An 18473-nucleotide genomic window follows, 5' to 3' on the forward strand; every position below is an offset into this window, starting at 1 on the left:
TTTTAGTTTGAAATATTCAGTGAGGGCAGGATGACTAAAGCAGAGCTGGAAAATACTGGAGGATCACATGAGGGCTAAAAATACTCACGCTATGACAGGGAAAATAACCAGGGCAGAATGAACTGTTTGTGCATGAATGCATTATATATAATGTGCCATCGAAAAGCCAATTGCACAAGAGGAATACTGATTTTCTGTAGGGAAACAGTATATCCTGCTGTGACAGATGTGCTGTAAATTAATTTTGAGGGATAAAAATACTCAGCAAGTCCGGTCTTTATTTTAGCAGCTAGTGATACAATTAGAACTCCTGGGAGACTGGAGAACTCCTAATGCTTTTTTTTTTTTTTTTTGCTTTCCACCAAGACTTGCTACCTTTTTCCCCAGTGGCAGGCAGTAGGTGTTGGCAATGGCAATCTCTGCTCACTGTGGTTCAGTGCTGCAGGACAACGTGGCAGAGCTAGATGGAAAGAGCTGCAGGGTGACAAACTGAGAGTGTTTTCATCACTAGTTCATACAAGGCCAAGGAATTGTACTAACCGAGGGGAACAGCATGTGCAGTGACAGCGCCGGCCTGGGAGGTAAAGTGGCTCAGCTGTAATACAGACACATCTCCCCTGCCAGCATGAGGAGCATTTAATTTTTAAATCCACTGAGCTCAAGAATTTAGACCAGGAGGCAATGTGCTTGCAGTGCATGAGCCAGGGCCTTTTTTCAAGAGAGATGATTGTGTTGGGAAAAGCAGTGGTGAAAATGGCAATTTAATTTTCAGTGTACCATGGGTGTGGTCTGAGTGTCTATGTCGCACAAATGTTGCACATTCTTTCCTTTTCCATTTCTTTGTAGATTTTTTTTCAGATTTTCCTTTTGAGACTGCTTTCTTCTTAGAGCTAAGCAGACAGTGAGATTTTAGAAAACACAGGTTTTTAAGAGCACTTGAAATTTGAAATTGTGTTCTTCTGTTAAGCCTATGGAATGGTTCCATCTATTGAAGATAAATGTTTGCATACTTAAAGATATTTCTAGTGCAAATAGAGGTTTCAGTTGAGAAGTGAACTCAGTTGTTGATTATTTTAAATAATAAATAAATATTGGTTATTTTAAATCTAGAGTAAAATCTTCATTTTTGATGGGGGGTGATGGGAAAGGCTTTGGTTAGTTCCCTTCTATCAACTCTTGTATTAAGGACAAACTGAGGCAGTCAGACCCCCAGTAAAATTTTTTATTTGACAGGTGGCTTCCATTGGATTTTCTTACTTGGATAGCGCTCTTGAAATTGTGAAAGTTTCAAGTACTCATACACACTTCTCTTTGCCAGCTGTGTGGCTGAGAGGATGAATGCAGAGCTCACCAGGCTGTACTGGACCAGCAGCAGTGAAAGTTTGAGGAGCTGAGAGGACAGAAGTGTCCTGCCAGCCAGGGGAAGGCAGTACCACAAAATAATTAGGACAGCTGCACTGCAGCATGTTGGAATTCGGAGTTAAGTCAGATTTTGTCTGAGGTCATTTAATTCCCATTAAGTATCATTTTTCATTGCTTATTTCATTAAGTGTCCCTAAATTGAGCATTTGCTTGTGTCCTGGTGTAGCTACAGTAATAAGAGTGTGTGAATATTAATTAATCTGCTGTTCTCGCTCTCTTGGTTTAAGCGGGTGAAGCATTTTTCTTCAGCTTGTGAAGAAATTACTGTGGCCTCTTCTTGGGTTTGGTTTTTCTCCTGTGGTATGAGTCAGGAATATTCATTTTATGAAGTCCTTTAATTTGACTAAAATAGACAGTGAGTGATTCCCAAATTCCACTGAAGCAGTGGTTGTGTGTGCTCAGCCAAGTCTTGTGCTTGCTCAGGGCTTCCATTGCTCTCCACACTCTCCTTATGCACGTCCACACTGTATTCATGCACGTGTTTCCTTGAAATTTTGCATAAATATTTAACAGCATACTAATTACTCATATAGCTTCAAGGAAGATTTCTCTCTAAACGTTAAGTAGGTCTCTTGTTACAAGACTGTGCCTGTGATGTAAAGAGAACTGGAATTTGCAGCACAGCTTTTTTGTACCCAAAGCTGCATGGTGCCAACATCCTCTGTTTTATGTTGCAGAAGTTTGCATCTGTTTGTAGAACTTAGGTATTTAGCAAAAAGAATAGTGAAGCTGAAACTGCGTGGGATACATTTAATTATGGGGTTTTTTTAACAAAAAAACTAGTAATTGTTTCTGGAGTACCACAGATGGAAACCTCGAATGCATTTCAAAGCTGGCTCATCTTAATTCAGTAAAAGAACAGAATAATTTGTCTTTCAATTGTGAATTTACTTTTCTCGTCTCTGCTAGTGTTATGTGGGCAGGTACAAAAAGTTATCCAGGTGCTAATTAAAACAGCTGCAATACTGTTTACAAAAAAATTCTAACTGGGACCCTGCGCTGACCTAAAATCAGAGCATGCTGTTACAGAAGTTCTCACAGAACAGTGGAGGTGGGAAGACACCTCTGAGATAATCCTGTCAAACTGTTCTGCTGAAAGCAGGGTCACCTTGAGCTGGTTGCCCAGGACCATATCCAGTCACATTTTGAGTATCTCTGAGGTTGGAAATCCCTCAACTTCTCTGGACAGTTTGTTCCAGTATTTGATAACCCTCAGAGTGAAGAAGTTTTTTCTTATGTTTAAATGGAATTTCTTGAGTTTCATTTTGTGCCCATTGCCTCCCATCCTTTGGGGACCACTGAAAGGAGCCTGTTTCCTTCCTTCTTTGCACCTTCCCTGGTGTAGATGAGATCCCCCTGAAGCCTCTCTTCTCCAGGCTGAACAGACAGAGCTTTCTGACCTGGCTTGTGTGTGAGGTGATCCATCCCTTAGTCTTTGTGGCCCATTGTTGGACTCTCTCTGTCCCATCCTGGGGAGCCCTGACCTGAGCTGAGCATTCCTCATGTGCCTCTCCAGTGCTGACTAGAGGGGGAGCATCACCTCCCTCAGCCTGCTGATGGTGCTCTTCCCAGGGCAGCCCAGGAGGCTGCTGGCCTTCCTTGCTGGAAGGGTGCTCTGCTGGCTCATGCTCAGCTCAGTGTCCACCAGGACCCCCAAATCCTTTTCAGCCACAGTGCTTTCCAGTCTTTTGGCTGCCAGCATGTTTTGGGGCATGGGGATGTTCCTTTCCAGGGAAAGGCCCTGCATGTCTTTGTGAACATCAGCAGTAAGCTTGAAGAGGAGTTAATAATGACAAACTGTTATGTTGCAGATTACAATGCAATTCTCCCTTACTGATCAGGGAAAAATGATTATTGGATACTTTTCACTTAAAATACCTGTATAAAATTTTGTGCTTTCTCAGAATGTATAAATGGGTCATATATAAATATTTTTATGGAAGAAATTATGTTGGAAAGAATTTAAACTGCTTGGGTTATGTAGTCCCTCTGAGCAGTGCATTAGGAGTTATTCATTATTGCACTAATTGACTGCAAAACCATTGCTCAACACCAAGTCATTAAGTCTATCAAGATCTTTTGTCTCTGTTTAGATATCTGGCTGTTTCAAGTACTTTGCATTACTCTACCAACCAGCATCCTTTAATTATTTTATGAAATTAGGCTTCTGCTAGAATGGAAGCTTACTTCTGGACTGATTATGAAACAAATGCTTTAGAATAAATGTGCAGTAAGGCTTTTTTCTCGATATTTTAAATTAGAAATCCCTGAGCATTCTCTGGTGCAATTAAGCTCTATCCAGCTGTTGCTGATACTTCCTAGTCACTAGTTAGCTGGTTTTTATCTGTGTTGCTGAAATTGGAATATTGTGGTCATTTAAGAGCTGATCCTGAGCAGTGGAGCAAAAGTTGATTTCTTTTGATTTGTCTGGACTTTATAAAGCTTAGTGGCACTTTGCTGTAGAAATCCAAAGGGCTTTGTTGCTTTCAAAGGAGGGCAGAACACAATGCCAATGTCAGTGCTGCAGGCACTGGGGATGAGGCTTGCTCAGCATGCTCTGGGAGGGCGTCTCAGCTGCAAATTAGAGAGAATACCTGGGGATCAAATGTTTGTGCCTGCTCTTTCCTTAGGTCTCTCTGTGCCAACTTCAAAGCATTTACTTTTCAGTTGATACCCTGAACCTGCACCTTGTAGTTGTAGAATACAATAAGAAGTAAATGTTGCTGCTTTGGTCATTAAATAACTTGACACCGAGCTAGAATGCTAGAGTCAAAGTGATTTTACTTCATGTGTGTGTTCTTATTGCATATTTTGACACTAGTTTACTTCTGTTCATCTGCTAATCCAAATGAAAATTATTTTCCTGGCTTTGAGAACATTTTAGCAATCCTGCTCCTAAACCAGCTGATTTTTACTTAGTTATAATATGGGCTGAACCTTGAAAGCATTGAAGGCAGAATGGTAAAGTTTAGACAATTTCATAAAGAAAAATAGCAGCAAAAGATCTTGGCATTATTAACGATTTTCAACAAATTATTTATTCTTTGCTGGTCTAAGTAGGATGTGAAAAAAGTCTCAGACATATACACAACACTGAATTTTCCCAACTTTATCAAGCCTGTGTACTATATCTGAATCTGCTAGAGAAGAGTTTGTGTATGCAACAGACATGGAAGCTATTGGAGTCACCAGTTTCAAAAAGAAATAAAACCAAGATAAAAAACACCAAACAAGAGCGAAAAAACCCATGACAAAACCACAAAAAAAACCCCACCAGCATGCTTTTTTCTCCCCTTATCTGTCTTATATTAAAGAGCATAGAAAAGGAGGATGGCTGTCTTGCACAGAAATGTTTACACATGCTAACTGAATTATCAAGTTGTTTGTTTGTGTTCTGTTGGCTTTAGGTGACCCAGTTAATACAGAGTTATCCATAGGGGTGGGAGGAGATTCTTTCTACAGAGAGAGGCCTGTGACTAAATCAGGAAGGCTTAAGTTTGATTGAATAACCCATTGCTGCTCTCCTTCCCCATCCCTTTCCAGCTCCTTCAATGAACTACTGTCACAGTTCTAGGTCAGTGAGACTCTGTGAGCTCCACAGTCTGGGCATATGGACAGCCCCGCAGGCTGTCTCCTCCTCTCCCTGCCTCCTTGCAGTTTCTTCCTAGTAATGGCTTTTTAAAATACATTGGTTTTACAAAGAATTGCTTTATTAAAGCATTTTCTGACACTGGGGATACATTGTGGAAATGACAACTTAGAACAATTTGTGGTGTGCCATAAATTAAGTAATCCTATGGGAGGAGCAGCTGGTGAGGTGTGGGGTAGAAGGTGGCTGCTGAGAAAGCCTGGGCAAAACCCCTCTGGAAGTGGTGAGCAGCAAGCTCAGAGCTCAGCTGGGAGCTGGATGCCTGCTGGATCAGGGCTGTCTCCTGTGTGGCTCAGGGTTCAGAACTGACAGTATCTGATGGTGGAGGATGGCATGGAGCCTGTCAGCACATTTGGATGACTGTGTTTTGCTCGCTGTAGGAATCAGTGATGAACATGGGTGCTGCTGAGCAGGACCTCTGATTTCACGTGCCTGCCTGCTTAATAAATCAGAGAGGCCAGAGGGAGGCTGGGTTTCTGTTTTGTCTTCTTAACCAAACTGGTATCAGATGTCCCTCCAGTGCATCTCGCATTTATTCCTTGTTGGAGGGAATAAGAAAAGGCCGAGGCAGAGTGCAGTGCCTGTGGGAGCTAAGGCAGGGGAGGAGCTGTGAGCCAGGGACTTGTGTTTGGGCTCAGTGACTGTAAGGAACAGCCAGCATCAAGAAATGAAAGGTGGAGAGGCAGAGCAAGGTGTGAGGAGCTGCCTGGGAGGTTCCTGTGAAGGCACTGCAAACCCTTTCACACAACTGCTGCTCTGCTTGGGCATTTATGTGCCAAGTCATTGTGGGAAAAGAGTCATGCACTCATTACTGAGTATACACTCATTATTTGCCATTTTTGCTGGTGAAGATGTTGCTCCATATTCTGGCAGCTTCGCAGCGCAAGTAATTAAAAAGAAATAGGAAAACCTAAGGATATCAAAACACATCTTCTGGTCACTGTGGCCAACTGTGAGTTAACCAATGGGTTTAATTCTGCTCTGTCTGAGTTTCAATGCCCTTGTCTCAGGGTGGTTTACATTTCAAAATGAAAAAAAGCACAGAGACAGTTTAGCTGACTATTTCAGCTCTGTCTTTCTCCAGGGAAATTGAGGATAGCTGCGTATGTTAAGTAATGGGATGGGGGAATGCTCTTTTAACAGCATATTTTATTTGAGCTGAAAGCTGCTCAGATCTAAGGGAACTTTTTACTCCTGGTGTGAAGTCGTTTATTTTGGTTTTAGAGTTGCCTCACTCTCAGTAGCAGACTCAGTTTGGTAGGAAATGTGGGTTTTCCTTTCCCAAGGCATAACAGCAGTGGAATTTCCTCTACTGTCACCTTGAAGTAAGAGAAAGGATGGATGGCTGTGAAATCAATTCTTGTGTTTCAGGACCAGGTTAATAGGAATGCATTTATTATAGAGATCAATCTTGTTTAATGTTTACTTATTTACTGTGTTTTTCAGGTGCTGCTAAATCCAGTCCAGCTTCTAAACCAGGATCAACACCTTCTCGCCCATCTTCAGCAAAAAAAGCTACACCAAGCAGCTCAGCATCCAAATCAGATAAAGATTTGGAAACTCAAGTCATACAGCTCAGTGAACAGGTAAATTTGCTTTAGGCTCAAAAGTAGATGCATTCATTGTCACAGGCAGGCATGAAATCTAATACTGTCTTCTGATGAATGATGCTCTTCAGAATTACGAAGGGACAAAAAGTGGAAATAGTTCAGCTGGAAAGAAATAAAAAAAGAAGAGATTTATTGTAAAAAATAATGTCTGGCAGAGATGACTGATTTTTGCCAGTATTTTTAAATTATGATCTTAGGAGTGACAGGTAAGTCTTGCTGAAGCATGGTAATTTTATTAGATGTTGAAATATATCTTTTATTTCACCTGGATAGGAAAAATCCGAATAGTGTCTTTGCTCTTGTGTATTATTAATTTGAAATAAATCATTTAATGTGCCACTGTGGAGAAAACAAGCCTGTTTATCATACCAAGGTGTTAAGAGATTTGCAGTTAAAGTGAGTCTAGAGCATTATGCTCTGCTTTCTGGAAGGAAGGTGTTAAAGAAGCTAACACACCATTTTCATTTAAAAATGCAATCTACCTTTCTGAGAATACATAGTTATATTATAACTAAATAATGTTTTGTGATATAATTGAGAAAGTTCAGAATTTCTGTAATGTTAGGAATGTAAGGGCTTCGTTTTTGTTTATGCTCTGGAGCTTTGCACCATTCTCTCATTTCTGAACTGCAAGAGTGTCTGCACTGGACAGGAATAAATACCTGCATCTGGCTTAAGACTGTGCTGTCAGAATGGTGTAAATGCCACGACTATATATGAGGCCTGATCTCTGTATTTGTCCTTGGTGAGGGAAAATGGAGAGGAAAAAACTTGTATTTTAGAGTTCCTGGCAGCTGCATTCAGGAAGCAGTCATTATTCTGAATCAAGTATAATTTTCCACAGTTAAGGACATTTCAGTTTCAGACTTTCATTGACCTGAACAGCAATGATTTCAGTTTGCTGGGGCACTGTTTGCATGTTTTTGATGAGTTGTACACTGAAAGGTGGTGGATGGATAGCCACATCCCAGACATGGCTTTCTGTGGATTCAGGGTATCATTCTGAGCAGCAGAGAGCACAATGGGATCCTCCTGCTTTCCAAATGGGCTCTAGATTGTTTCTGTAACCGAAAAGTTTTTAAATGTTGCACAAGGAATGGATGTATATATTTTGCATGGAATCCTTTTTTTTTTAATCAGTGTCGAGCAGAGTTCAAATGTCAGCTTAATGCAACTTAAACCACAACATTTGTACTCAGAAGTCAGAATGTGTTTGCTTCAGGAGGAAGAGTTGGTTGGCATCTGAGCAACATAGAAACATTTGATCTTTACTGAAACAGACAGTCACTATCACATCCACTGCTAACATATTCCTAGCACGTTCCATGTGTGAAAACCTTAAGCTTTATATACAAATAACCCTGAAGGAAAACTGGTGATTTCCCCCATCACCGAAGAGAAGAAGAAATTTTGAGGATATGAAAAACCGATTCCTTAATAGCTAGTTTTTAAGAGACATCATCTAGCTAGAATGGTATGGAAGCCTTTTTTTCTTAATGCTGACAGCATTTGGTATCTCATTTCCCACTAATGGATACTTGTAAACCGTGCCGTATTACACGAGCCAAAAAAGCTATGCTGCAAGCAGCTCTGAGCCAGGTTTTCCTGACCCCCAGCGTGAACATGCTGCAAGAGCCAAATTGCCTGGTTTTTACTACTCTGCAGCAGTTGTGGAGATGAGGCAGCAGCCACCATTACTGTGTTTCTGTGTTGATTATAAGTAAGAAATGCTGAATTGTGTCTTGGATATCAGGGTCCTATGTGGCTCTAATAGTTTTTTCATTCCTTTCATGGATAGCAGTCGAAGGAGATGGAAACATCTGAACTTCCATGCAATCTGTAGCAGAAAAGTTTAATCAGTGGGGATGTCTGTACACTATGTTTTACCATAGTGTAGCTTAATGAGCTATTTGTAATAATTGTAAGCGTCCCTAACATTTGCCAGTGAATGGTTCCCTACAATCTTAAAGTTTCTCTTAAAATCATCTTCAAACTGTGCCAGTAAATTAAACTCCAAAATTAAATTCCAAGGAGTGTCACTCTGCACTGGAACTTGATTACCCATAGCATTGAAATTACTCTCTCCCAAAGAGTGTCTGAGGGCAGCTGAGGTGACAACACAAACCAGGGGCTATTGCATACAGAGAGGGACTTTTACAGATGGAGAATGGTCCCAGGAACTATTAGCTGTGTGCTGGTATACATGTAGTTTCTGAAAACAGCATCATTGTGGCTTTTTTGCCTACAGTTGGGCCTAATCTGCAGCCTGGCTCTGCAGCCCTGTGAGTATTCATGCTACCAGTAAATGCCAGCAGAGAAAAGTCCAGTCAGTAGGAACTGCTGCCTTTGCACCCATTAACTGGGTTGCAGAGGGGTGCTTTCAGTCCAGAAATAGAGCATGGGAGCTGACATGAGCTGTTCCTCAAGTGTCAGCCTTCTGGCATGCTTATGGAAGGAAAAAGTAAGATGCAGATATGCAAAGTGTGTGAAGAAATATGAATTCATGTGGCACAGACAGGTAGCTGGAGCTGAAGGGAAGCATATCTAGTTTGGTTATAATAATGTTTACTATATACAGTAGTTAATTAAGTCTGTTCATATGTTTATATAGTTCAATGATTTTGTTTCTTTAAACAGCATGAATGTGAGAGAATGAAAACAGGAGAATGTCTTCATAGTAAATAGGTCAGAAGGGGAGATAGTCTCGGCTATTAGCTGCCAGTTTTTCAGCTGAAGTTCATTGTTTTCCCAAGCTCTAGCAAGCACAGAGCAAGAGATCTGGAAGCAGTTACATTCTTATTCTGGCTGGATTCAGGCATTGCTCTCAAGCAATATGCTGTGGCAGTTCCAGAAGGCACATCCTAATTATGAGGTCTTCATCTATAGATCAGAATATTGTAAACTCTTGTTTCATTTGGCTATGCCTACTTTTGTAAAAAAGTAGTTAATTTTAAGGTGACTGGTCATTATATCCGTAATGGATTCAAACTGTCAAGGAAGACTTGAGTGTCACACTTAGACAGCTGGTCAGAAATGAATTAGTGCATAAATGAGGTGCCCTGAGATCCTGCTCTGGTAACAGGTCAGTTCTGCTGCTTGATGCCTTTGAGAGTGCAATCAAAGGTCAGAAAAAGGCATCCCTAGCTCAGCAGTCATGGAAAAACAAACTGAAAGGATTTAGTAGGCTATCAAAGCATTGTTTGAACTCTCCTGGTATTTTGACTAGTGAAGGAAATAAATTAACTTGCAGTAGATCTGGCAACACAGACGGTTTCTATTAAATCGTATTACTTCACTGAAATGTAGTCTGGTATGATTTCATTTATTTAGCATGTTTTATTTAGAAAATCATTTGTATAATTGCAGGATTTAAAATGTGAATGTTTGGTTGTAATTGGATGTGATTGTGGTCAGTGCGTTTACTGTTGACAGCTTTATCTGTGATTATTTCTGTTGGTTTTTATGCTGCTGTCCTCTGAATTTCTGAGCCACTTAGATGTCTTCCTGATTGTGTATACCCTATTAGACAGAAGTTTATATGTTATGCCCCCACAAAACCTCTCTTTTTAAAATATATATGTATTAAAATATATTGCAGCATCTGTCATGATTTATACAAAGCCTAATCATTAACAGCTACATTGCCCATGAATTATTTGCAGCAGTCCTAGTGGTAAAATTGAGGCTGACAGCATAGCTTGAAGACTCTTGTGAACAAGGTTGCAAGGAGAAAGGTACTTGGCATTTAAGAGAATTTGTTGGTAGAAACAGCACATCAGTCAGAGCAGGTAGCCTGTGGTACACCCAGTCATGGCAGCAGAGAGCTGAAACACAGGTTTGTAAAATGTGGTAAGTGAGGAGGCAGAACAGTAGAGGTGAAAACCAACACAGCAATAGCACATTTGTAACTTGAGGACCTTTTAATTTCCTAACTAGATTATTTCCATCCTCTGCTAGTTCAATGTATTTTTAGGCAAGGAGACATTGTAGGTTTCCCAACAACTACACATTTGTCCAGGCAAAATAATGCAAGTACTGAGCTGAAAGTTTTATTAGTTACCACTATATGACATTTCTGGCAATCCTGTTAGGAGACATGGCTTAGGTAGCCCTGATTTCCTCACTGCTGCTTTGAGCTTCAGTTTAAAGGAGTGCTGAGAAAATTGACCTTTTAGGGTCAAGGTTAAGGAGTATCCAGGAGGAGTAGTGGGGGAGCCTGATTCTCTGTGGGGTAAGGTTCAATTTAGCACTGCAGAAAGAAAACTGGACTTCATTTCAAGCTATAAAATCAAATATGTATTTAAGATGGTTTCACATACAAAATTTTAGACTGTGTTCTTTTGTCTGTAGTGCACCTCAAAACTGATGCATCATGTCTTGGTTTATATGCAGGTACATTCATTAAAGCTTGCACTTGAAGGCGTGGAGAAGGAAAGGGATTTCTATTTTGGCAAATTAAGGGAGGTTGAACTTCTCTGCCAAGAACATGGGGGAGAGAATGACCTTGTCAATCGGCTAATGGAAGTCCTTTATGCTTCAGATGAACATGTAAGTTGAAGCTTAATGGTTTTTATCTCAACAAAAAAAGCTTAATTGCATAAAATTTTACTGGTGTAGTATTGGGTCATATCCTGTATTTAGAACTGCAGCTAGGATTCCTGTGACTCCTCCCCAAAAAGGAGGTTTGCATTTGAAATTGCAAACAACAGACGTTTAGCTTGAGGGGAGGATTCAGGAGGTTTGTTGCTTTTCATTGCTTCAGTGTAGGTTTTGTATTCTGGGTTTGCTGAGCTTTATCTAAAAGGGGAGGGTCTCTTTCACAATTTTAAATTGATTTCATATGTTTCTGAGCCTGTCTTGTTTTCTTCATCTTCCCCCTATGTGCATGAAGTCTTTTACTCATGTTCTTTAGTGTGTTGCAAATCACAAAACTTCTGGCAGAGATGCTGTACGCTGTCTACAGCTGTGAACCTTCTCTGGCCCATGTGTTGGAATATGTGTGGTGCAGGTTGCCAAATACATAATTATATCTACAAAGATAATGCTCTTTAGCATTTTTTATCCTGTTGCTATAGGCAAAATTCTTTCTTGTGCAAACCAAATAATCCTCTATTAGCAAAATTTCAGAAATGTATTGTCTGCAAGATTAAGCAAGAATCTCATTGCATCTTAGACTTAATGTTGTAGACACTGAACAAAGCAAGAAGCTGCAAAGGGTGCTGGTTAAATTCCTCAGAGACATTCAGGGATAATGATTCAGTGGAGATTTAGATGAACTACTCCCATTCATGTTAACTAAATCCCTGTATGGATTGTACTGACAATTGACCCTTCAGGCACCAGTGGAGGAAGGCTTTGGCTCCAGAGTGTACAAGCATCAACTTAATCCCTTGGCAGCACTGTGGTACCATAGGCTGTTCTTACATCTGCTCCCAGAAAGCTGTTGCAGCAGCAGTCAGCTGACTTAGTTTTATATCAAAACTAGTGCCGGAGGAACTACTAATTCAACATACTTTTTCTAAAAAAGGCTAATGTAGGGCCTAAGTGTTTGAAGGTTAGGTGCAAGAGAACCACAAGTTTGAAGCTAACAGGTGCCACTGCTCAGATGAGAAGTGACAAGGCAAAGAGGATTTGTTCAGCAGTGCAGAGTGAGTGCTAGAGAGGAAAAGGAGGAGGAAACCATTATTTTCACAGGAATAAACAATAAGACAAATTTGCCAGGCATGTGATAACAGGGTAAAAGTGTTACATATATATAGTGGTCAGGGAAAATGTCTTCTGGATTCAAGAGCAGTGATTTATTTATAAAGCAAAGCCAGAAAAATCCTTCTTCTCCCCATACCCCTACCACATCTATCTGTCTGTTGGCTTAAATAGCAGAGTGGTTCCACATCAAGGAATGCATTTGTTGCTTTTCCTTCTGCAGTATTCCTTACTGGCAGAACACATTACAAAACGTTCTACTTCAGTCCATTTCCCAGTGTTATATCTGCTTCTTCCCTCCAAGCCTCTCTCTGATGAAATCATCATCCATGCCTGCATGTGAACTACATACAACTGTGCTTTCATCTAAAATGTGGTTGCTGTTGGAGACTGGGTGTGTCACTGCAGCAGGAGAGCACTGCTCCTCCACAGAGGAATGCAGAGGCCATTCCTAACACAATTTTTTTGTTCCTTTTGGTGGGAGGCTTGATCTCCTCAGCTTAACAGATGGACTGTGACTTGCTGAGGAAAGACTCAAATGTATTAGCACTAAGCCAAGGACTGTAGCTTAGTGCTGATTCAGATTCTGCCTGCTTTTTGGTTTTGGACTTCACTCTCTTATTGTCCTGCTTTGCCCTTCAGATCTGAGTTGGTTTTTTTTCTCTCTTCCTCTGTAAAGAATTTGTCCTAAGCTAAATTCTTTATCTTGCAGTATTTTGCAGGTTAATCCCTTGGTGACAGCAATTAGGCTTTCTTAGTCAGGCCATGAGGCTGTTAGGTGAATTGTGTGCAGAATGATTCAAAATGCAAGTATAGAGTTCAGTCCCTCAAAGAATCATTCCCCAGGTGTTTGATTATTGTAGTGTTGCATTGAAGAGATTTTGATCAGGTTCATATCTTGGGGTGGGAAGTGGAGTAATTATTTTTCTCAGAATTTCAGTTTATAGTGTAGTTTCAGTCATGTCACCTCCTAAGCTTCTGTTTTGCTTAGTTCAGTAAGAACTAATTTTTTAAGACTAAACATTTTCTTTTTTCTTTTTCTTTTTTTTTTTTTTCTTTTTTTTGTTTGATTTTGGTGAATTTGAGCAGTGCAAATATCAATCCAGTTGGTTCCTTCTCTTTAGAGCCTTTCTTCTCTTTTCCCTATTGTGGTTCTGCTTAAACCTCACCATTATGTCTCTGCTTAGGCAAGAGGGATATCATATCTTCTACTCTCATTTAACATTTGTCTGATCAGTCTGTAGGCCTTTGTAATTTTTAATTATGAATTGGTCATCTGTAATCCTACTCCTTCATCAAAAACATCAAAGTTGCCAGAGAACAGTGAGGGGTGGAGAGATGTGTGCTCTCAGTGTGTAAAGCACTTGGTCATGTAGAAAAGCTTTTGCTTTCCTACACAGGCTCTTGTGGTTCAGTTCATGTAGAAGTTGGGAGAATTGCTCATGTTGGGCATCTCACTTGGTCTGCTCAGTTTCCAACAGCAATTGCTCAAAATGCAGCTGGTTTGGTGACTTTCTGCTCTAGCAGATCCTATATCTGCTGCTACTTTTGGAAAAGGCCCCCACCCTCCCCAACACCAAGTTTTCATAGTCTAACTCTTCAGTCTACAGGCACACCTGAATAGTTTGAAGCAGGTAGACCTAAGGGTCAAAAGAGACCATCTCTCAACATGGGAGACAGAGATGACCATGGTCATGTGGCTCAAGCCAGAAATAAATGCTCTAAATAGATCTTCCACTACTTTCCTTATTAGGGGATGCTTTTCAATGAGATTCCACAGTCCCAGTGTAATTGGACTCCTATGGTTCCCATTTCATGTGCTTATACAAGCTCTACACACTGAAAAACATGTCCCAAGTCTCAAAACATCTTCTGAGGTAGTTACATTATAAGGTTCACTAGTTCCATTAAAGATAAACCTGACAAAATAGGGGCCACCACTCCTCTTCAGAGCTGTGGAATAGATTCCACTCCCTGTGCTTAGAGGCTTTTCCTGTTGTACGGATGAGAGGAAAGCACGTACATAACCCATAAAGTCTGCACAAGTGGGCTTTCTAACAGTGCATCTCATCACTCCCAGGGCCTATGGAACATGTGCATTCCAGAGCAGGTCACCTCAGCACAGAAGGAGGGTCAGGACAGATGGGGTTAAGGCAGCATCACTCACTGCGGCTAAAGAAGCTTCAGTTTTCTCACCCTGCAGGGCAGGGTCACGTTCTCCCAGCTGTCAGCTCCTCCCTGTGAACCTCCTGTTCTCTGCACATCCTGCACCCTTGCAGCCCATCACAGGAGCTGCAGTTTTTGGGTACTTGCTCACAAAACTCTTTTGACATGATGTACCTACTGTATGTAATAAGGGCATCATTTCCCCCAAGGGGCCAAAACGTGCTTAACTTCAGCTGCCCTGACTGATGCGTGACTCCTATCTGAGAATGGCACCTGAGTGATAGAAAACTTGCTTTCATTTGAAATTGGGCTGTTCCAAATGTTAGGAACCTTATTCTACTTTTGCCCTTAGATAAGTATTTTACTGCCAGAAGGGAATTCATTTGTTTCATAAGCTGCTCTGACTATTGTGGAGAAACTAAAATTATGGCCTTCCTTTTATTTTGATTTTGCCTCAAATTTGAAAATTTAGCAGTAGCAATTTGTTAAAGTTTGTTGTTCAAGCCGCTTGCTTCTAACAAAAGTTAGAGAGCCAGGCAAGTTCTGCAGAAGTAGCCCACTGGGGATGCTGGATTTTGAATGGCAGCTCAGTGTGCTGGAAAAGTGTTTTCCTTTGGAACTGCCTAGGGCAGAGCAGTACTAATGCAGGGCAGAGCATACACAAGAAGGATCTCTTCAGTGAACCGTGCTGTGGAAAGATGGAAAGCACTTGAGAGGAAAGCTGTAAATGCAGCTGTGCTTAATGGCAGTCCAGAAGGGATGCTCTAAAAGTCAGCCAGACTTTTTGAGCTCAGATAACATTGAGGTCAACTCAGGATACTAGGCCTGTTGCCTGTAATTTGAAAGTTGTTCATAACTGGTGTCACCTGCAGCGAGGATACAGCCTTTCCTTGTGTCAGGGATTCATCTTCCAGTGGGAATGTATATTTAGAGAGACAGTTTTGGATAATACTGAGAATAAAAACAATGGGAAGTGATTACTTAGTAATTAGTGCTTTTTACAGTAGCTCTATAAGTCAGTGAATATGGGGCTCTTCCCCTCAGCCTCCCCAAGAAAATGTGTTTGCAAGTCTATGGGAGTTGGCATGGGAAACGTAAAACTTTTGGGAAAGTAATATGCCTGACCTCAAAAAAGAGGCTGTGTTGAATTTTTCAAGCAGGTGATAGTAAAAGTGTCTTGTCCAATTAGTGATCTAAACCTTGAGAGAAGATTGTGTGAAAACTACAGCAGACAGGTTCAGAAAACCTTGGACAAGCTGAAAATGGGCAGATATAAGGATGCTGTGGTACAGGATCTAAATGTTGGCATATCACTGTCTAACTGTTCAAAGTGTTCGTTCACTCACCAGAACAGATAACAGATAGCAATGTTGAAAGCTGACTTTTCTTCTAGGGAATTACCAGTACTGCATATGCCTCAATTAGAAGTAAAGAAAGTACATTTCAATATAATTTTATGAGATGCTGCTTTGCTCAGGTAACAGCTCATTTTGTACTTCCTTGCATGAAAATTAAGTTTTATGCTACAGTGAGCACCACGGGGCAAGATTACATGAGGAATGCTTTCTGCTGAAGAGTGTTTTGGGATCTTTTTCTCCCTACAGGAGAGCCACACAGATGAGCATGAAGGTGAAGAGCAAGTCCATGAACAGCCCCAGCAGCAGGATGAGTACTGACTCATGCAGCATCTCTGACAATTTTCGTTTTGTGTGAGAACTTTCTTCTGGAGAATGGAACATGTGCGGCCTCAAACTTGAAATCAGTTCACTCCCAGTCTGCCATTAACATTTATGTACCATAGTGAGTGCCAGCCAACCACTGCATTCTGTACCAATACTTTGCCAAGATGCATTTGCAGGCGTCTTCTTTCAGTGTATCTTCCCAAGAGGTTGTAGGGCTACATCACCTACTGTACATCACTGCAACGTCACCACTTGGCTGCTTGAGATTTGTTCTGCTCTTTAAAAATATATATATTTATTTTTTTTTCTTTTTCGTCTTAAGTATGATACACTTGTAACTTGTTCTAACATATTTATATTGGCATTTTGTGTGGCAAGGAGTTCTGTACCACTAGCTGTGTCTCTCACTTTGTGGTGCTTTTGCATTTTCTAGTACATCTGCCTTGGGGCATCGATTTGGCCAAACAGTTGAAATAAAGGGATACAGTGGATATCATACTCAAGTCATAACGATGAGGTTGTTTTGTGGAGGAAAACGCTTGTGTTGCTCACATTTATTCCTTTCCTGCCTTCACAAATGGAAGGCAGAGCATTTGTTTCACTGGGAGATTTAAACCCCTGTGTTAGGAAGCTTGTTAGAAAGCTGCATGGTATGTTTTTTGGCTGATTTCTGGAGGAAGAGACATCCACTTAAGCTTTTTGAAAACCCTCCCAGTTTCCTAACTAGTCAATAGACATTTCCCAGCTTTTCTTCCTTTCTGAGGAATCCAGTCTCAGTCTCCAGCCGCAGCTCTACCTCCGCAGAGCTCAGTGCTGAGGGAGGAGAGAAATCTCCTTGACACAAGTGTGGCTGCAGGACACAGTCTGTACCATCATCCTTGGCTTCCCGCTTCTCAGAAAAGGAGAAAGTAGGCCACGCATTTCTTTCCACTTTCCTTCCCCCTTCCACTTCCCCAGCCATACAAGTCTAGAAGACAGAAATTTGGTCACTAGTGCAAAGTATGGGGGGAAGCAGCGACAGCACTGGCCCCAAACCATACCCCAAACTCCCCTATAAGTGGATGGTGGACACTTCACAAGTTTAAGGCTGCTTCTAAAGCATGGAGAAGCAGTGAGGAGTCCTCCTGGAGACAGGGCACACATTAGAAGGAGACCATCTGACTGAGGGCACAGAGCTGGTTCTGCTCTTGGCTGACCTTCTCCTTTAAGGCCAGTGTGGTGCAGAACCATGTGTGCACTGGAGATGTCTGCAGTGGGAGCATTCCCTTCCAGTGTGGTCCCATGGCCCTGTTCTAAATGATGGTATTATAAGGAGAGGTATATTGAAGTATAAAAAGCATTCCTTGTTCTTCTCCTAGCACTGCACATTGTAGTCTCTCTAGTTATTTAATGCCTGGTATTCTTGGTCTCTCACTTCATTTTCTGAGTTCTGGTTTGCTGTGCTGATTTAGCAGGTACGTGGAAGTCCCATCCCAATTGGCATTCACTGAAAAACTCCACAGCCTATTGGACAGCTAAATCATTTTAGGTGTTTGTAGGCTTCTAAAGCATTAGGTCCCCAGCTATACTTCCACAGAAAGGTTTCCAACACATCAGCCCCCAGGCACACACACATGCACATGCAGTTTTCCATTCCTAATCAATCTTCTGCAGCTAAGTGGCTCTTAGTTAAATGTGAGAACCCTGCTGTTGTGTTGCACCACCAACAATATATAAAATGCTTTTGAGCACCAGAACAGGTATTTCCTGTTCCTTGATCCTCCCCTTGCACAGCAGAATAGTTTCTGGACCCTGCAGGCTGAAGTTTTCCCAGCCCTGCACCCAGTATTGACCTCACATCCTACCCAGTGATGAAATCAAACTACTGCAACCTGCAGGCCAGCGCTTTCCTCTCCCTTCTCAATTGGTTATAAAGAAGGTCTGGTTTATAAAATCGTGTTTTTTTCCAAAATAATTATTTCCAAGAATCACCACAAATGGGGGAATTGTCATTTTTGTTGTATTTGTGTTTATTAGAACATATGTACTTATTACAATTGTCATTGTAATAAACAGTAGTTCTTCATAATACTGTTGAAGAGCAGTTACTAATTTTTTTTCCAGACTCCAGAATGTCCTTTAACCTTTATGGGATCTCTGAATGGGGCAAGGAGTTTGGGATCAGGCTATAAACTTAATTTCATCAGCATGTGTCTGCTACTGGAGTTCATCTTTCTGCCAATACTCAAGCAGGTGCATGGA

General features: G+C 41.1%; 1 protein-coding gene across 5 annotated transcripts in view; it reads left to right on the plus strand.

The window, feature by feature from the left end:
• Positions 1 to 18300, plus strand: part of MAPRE2 (microtubule associated protein RP/EB family member 2) — a 71138-nt gene extending 52838 nt beyond the window's left edge. For 3 of the 5 annotated variants that reach the window (XM_036379190.2, XM_036379191.2, XM_036379193.1), the window contains 3 exons: positions 6518 to 6657; positions 11074 to 11229; positions 16155 to 18300. In XM_036379190.2, coding sequence (XP_036235083.1) covers positions 6518 to 6657; positions 11074 to 11229; positions 16155 to 16226 — 368 coding nt within the window. In that variant the 3' untranslated portion in view covers positions 16227 to 18300. Of the gene's footprint in view, positions 1 to 6517; positions 6658 to 11073; positions 11230 to 15943; positions 16028 to 16154 lie in introns of all 5 variants that reach the window. The other 2 variants (XM_036379192.2, XM_036379189.2) reach the window with 1 other exon arrangement.
• The last annotated feature ends 173 nt before the right edge of the window (positions 18301 to 18473 follow it).

The sequence above is a fragment of the Molothrus ater genome, chromosome 1 (genome assembly GCF_012460135.2).
Source record: "Molothrus ater isolate BHLD 08-10-18 breed brown headed cowbird chromosome 1, BPBGC_Mater_1.1, whole genome shotgun sequence".
NCBI classification, from domain to species: Eukaryota; Metazoa; Chordata; class Aves; order Passeriformes; family Icteridae; genus Molothrus; species Molothrus ater.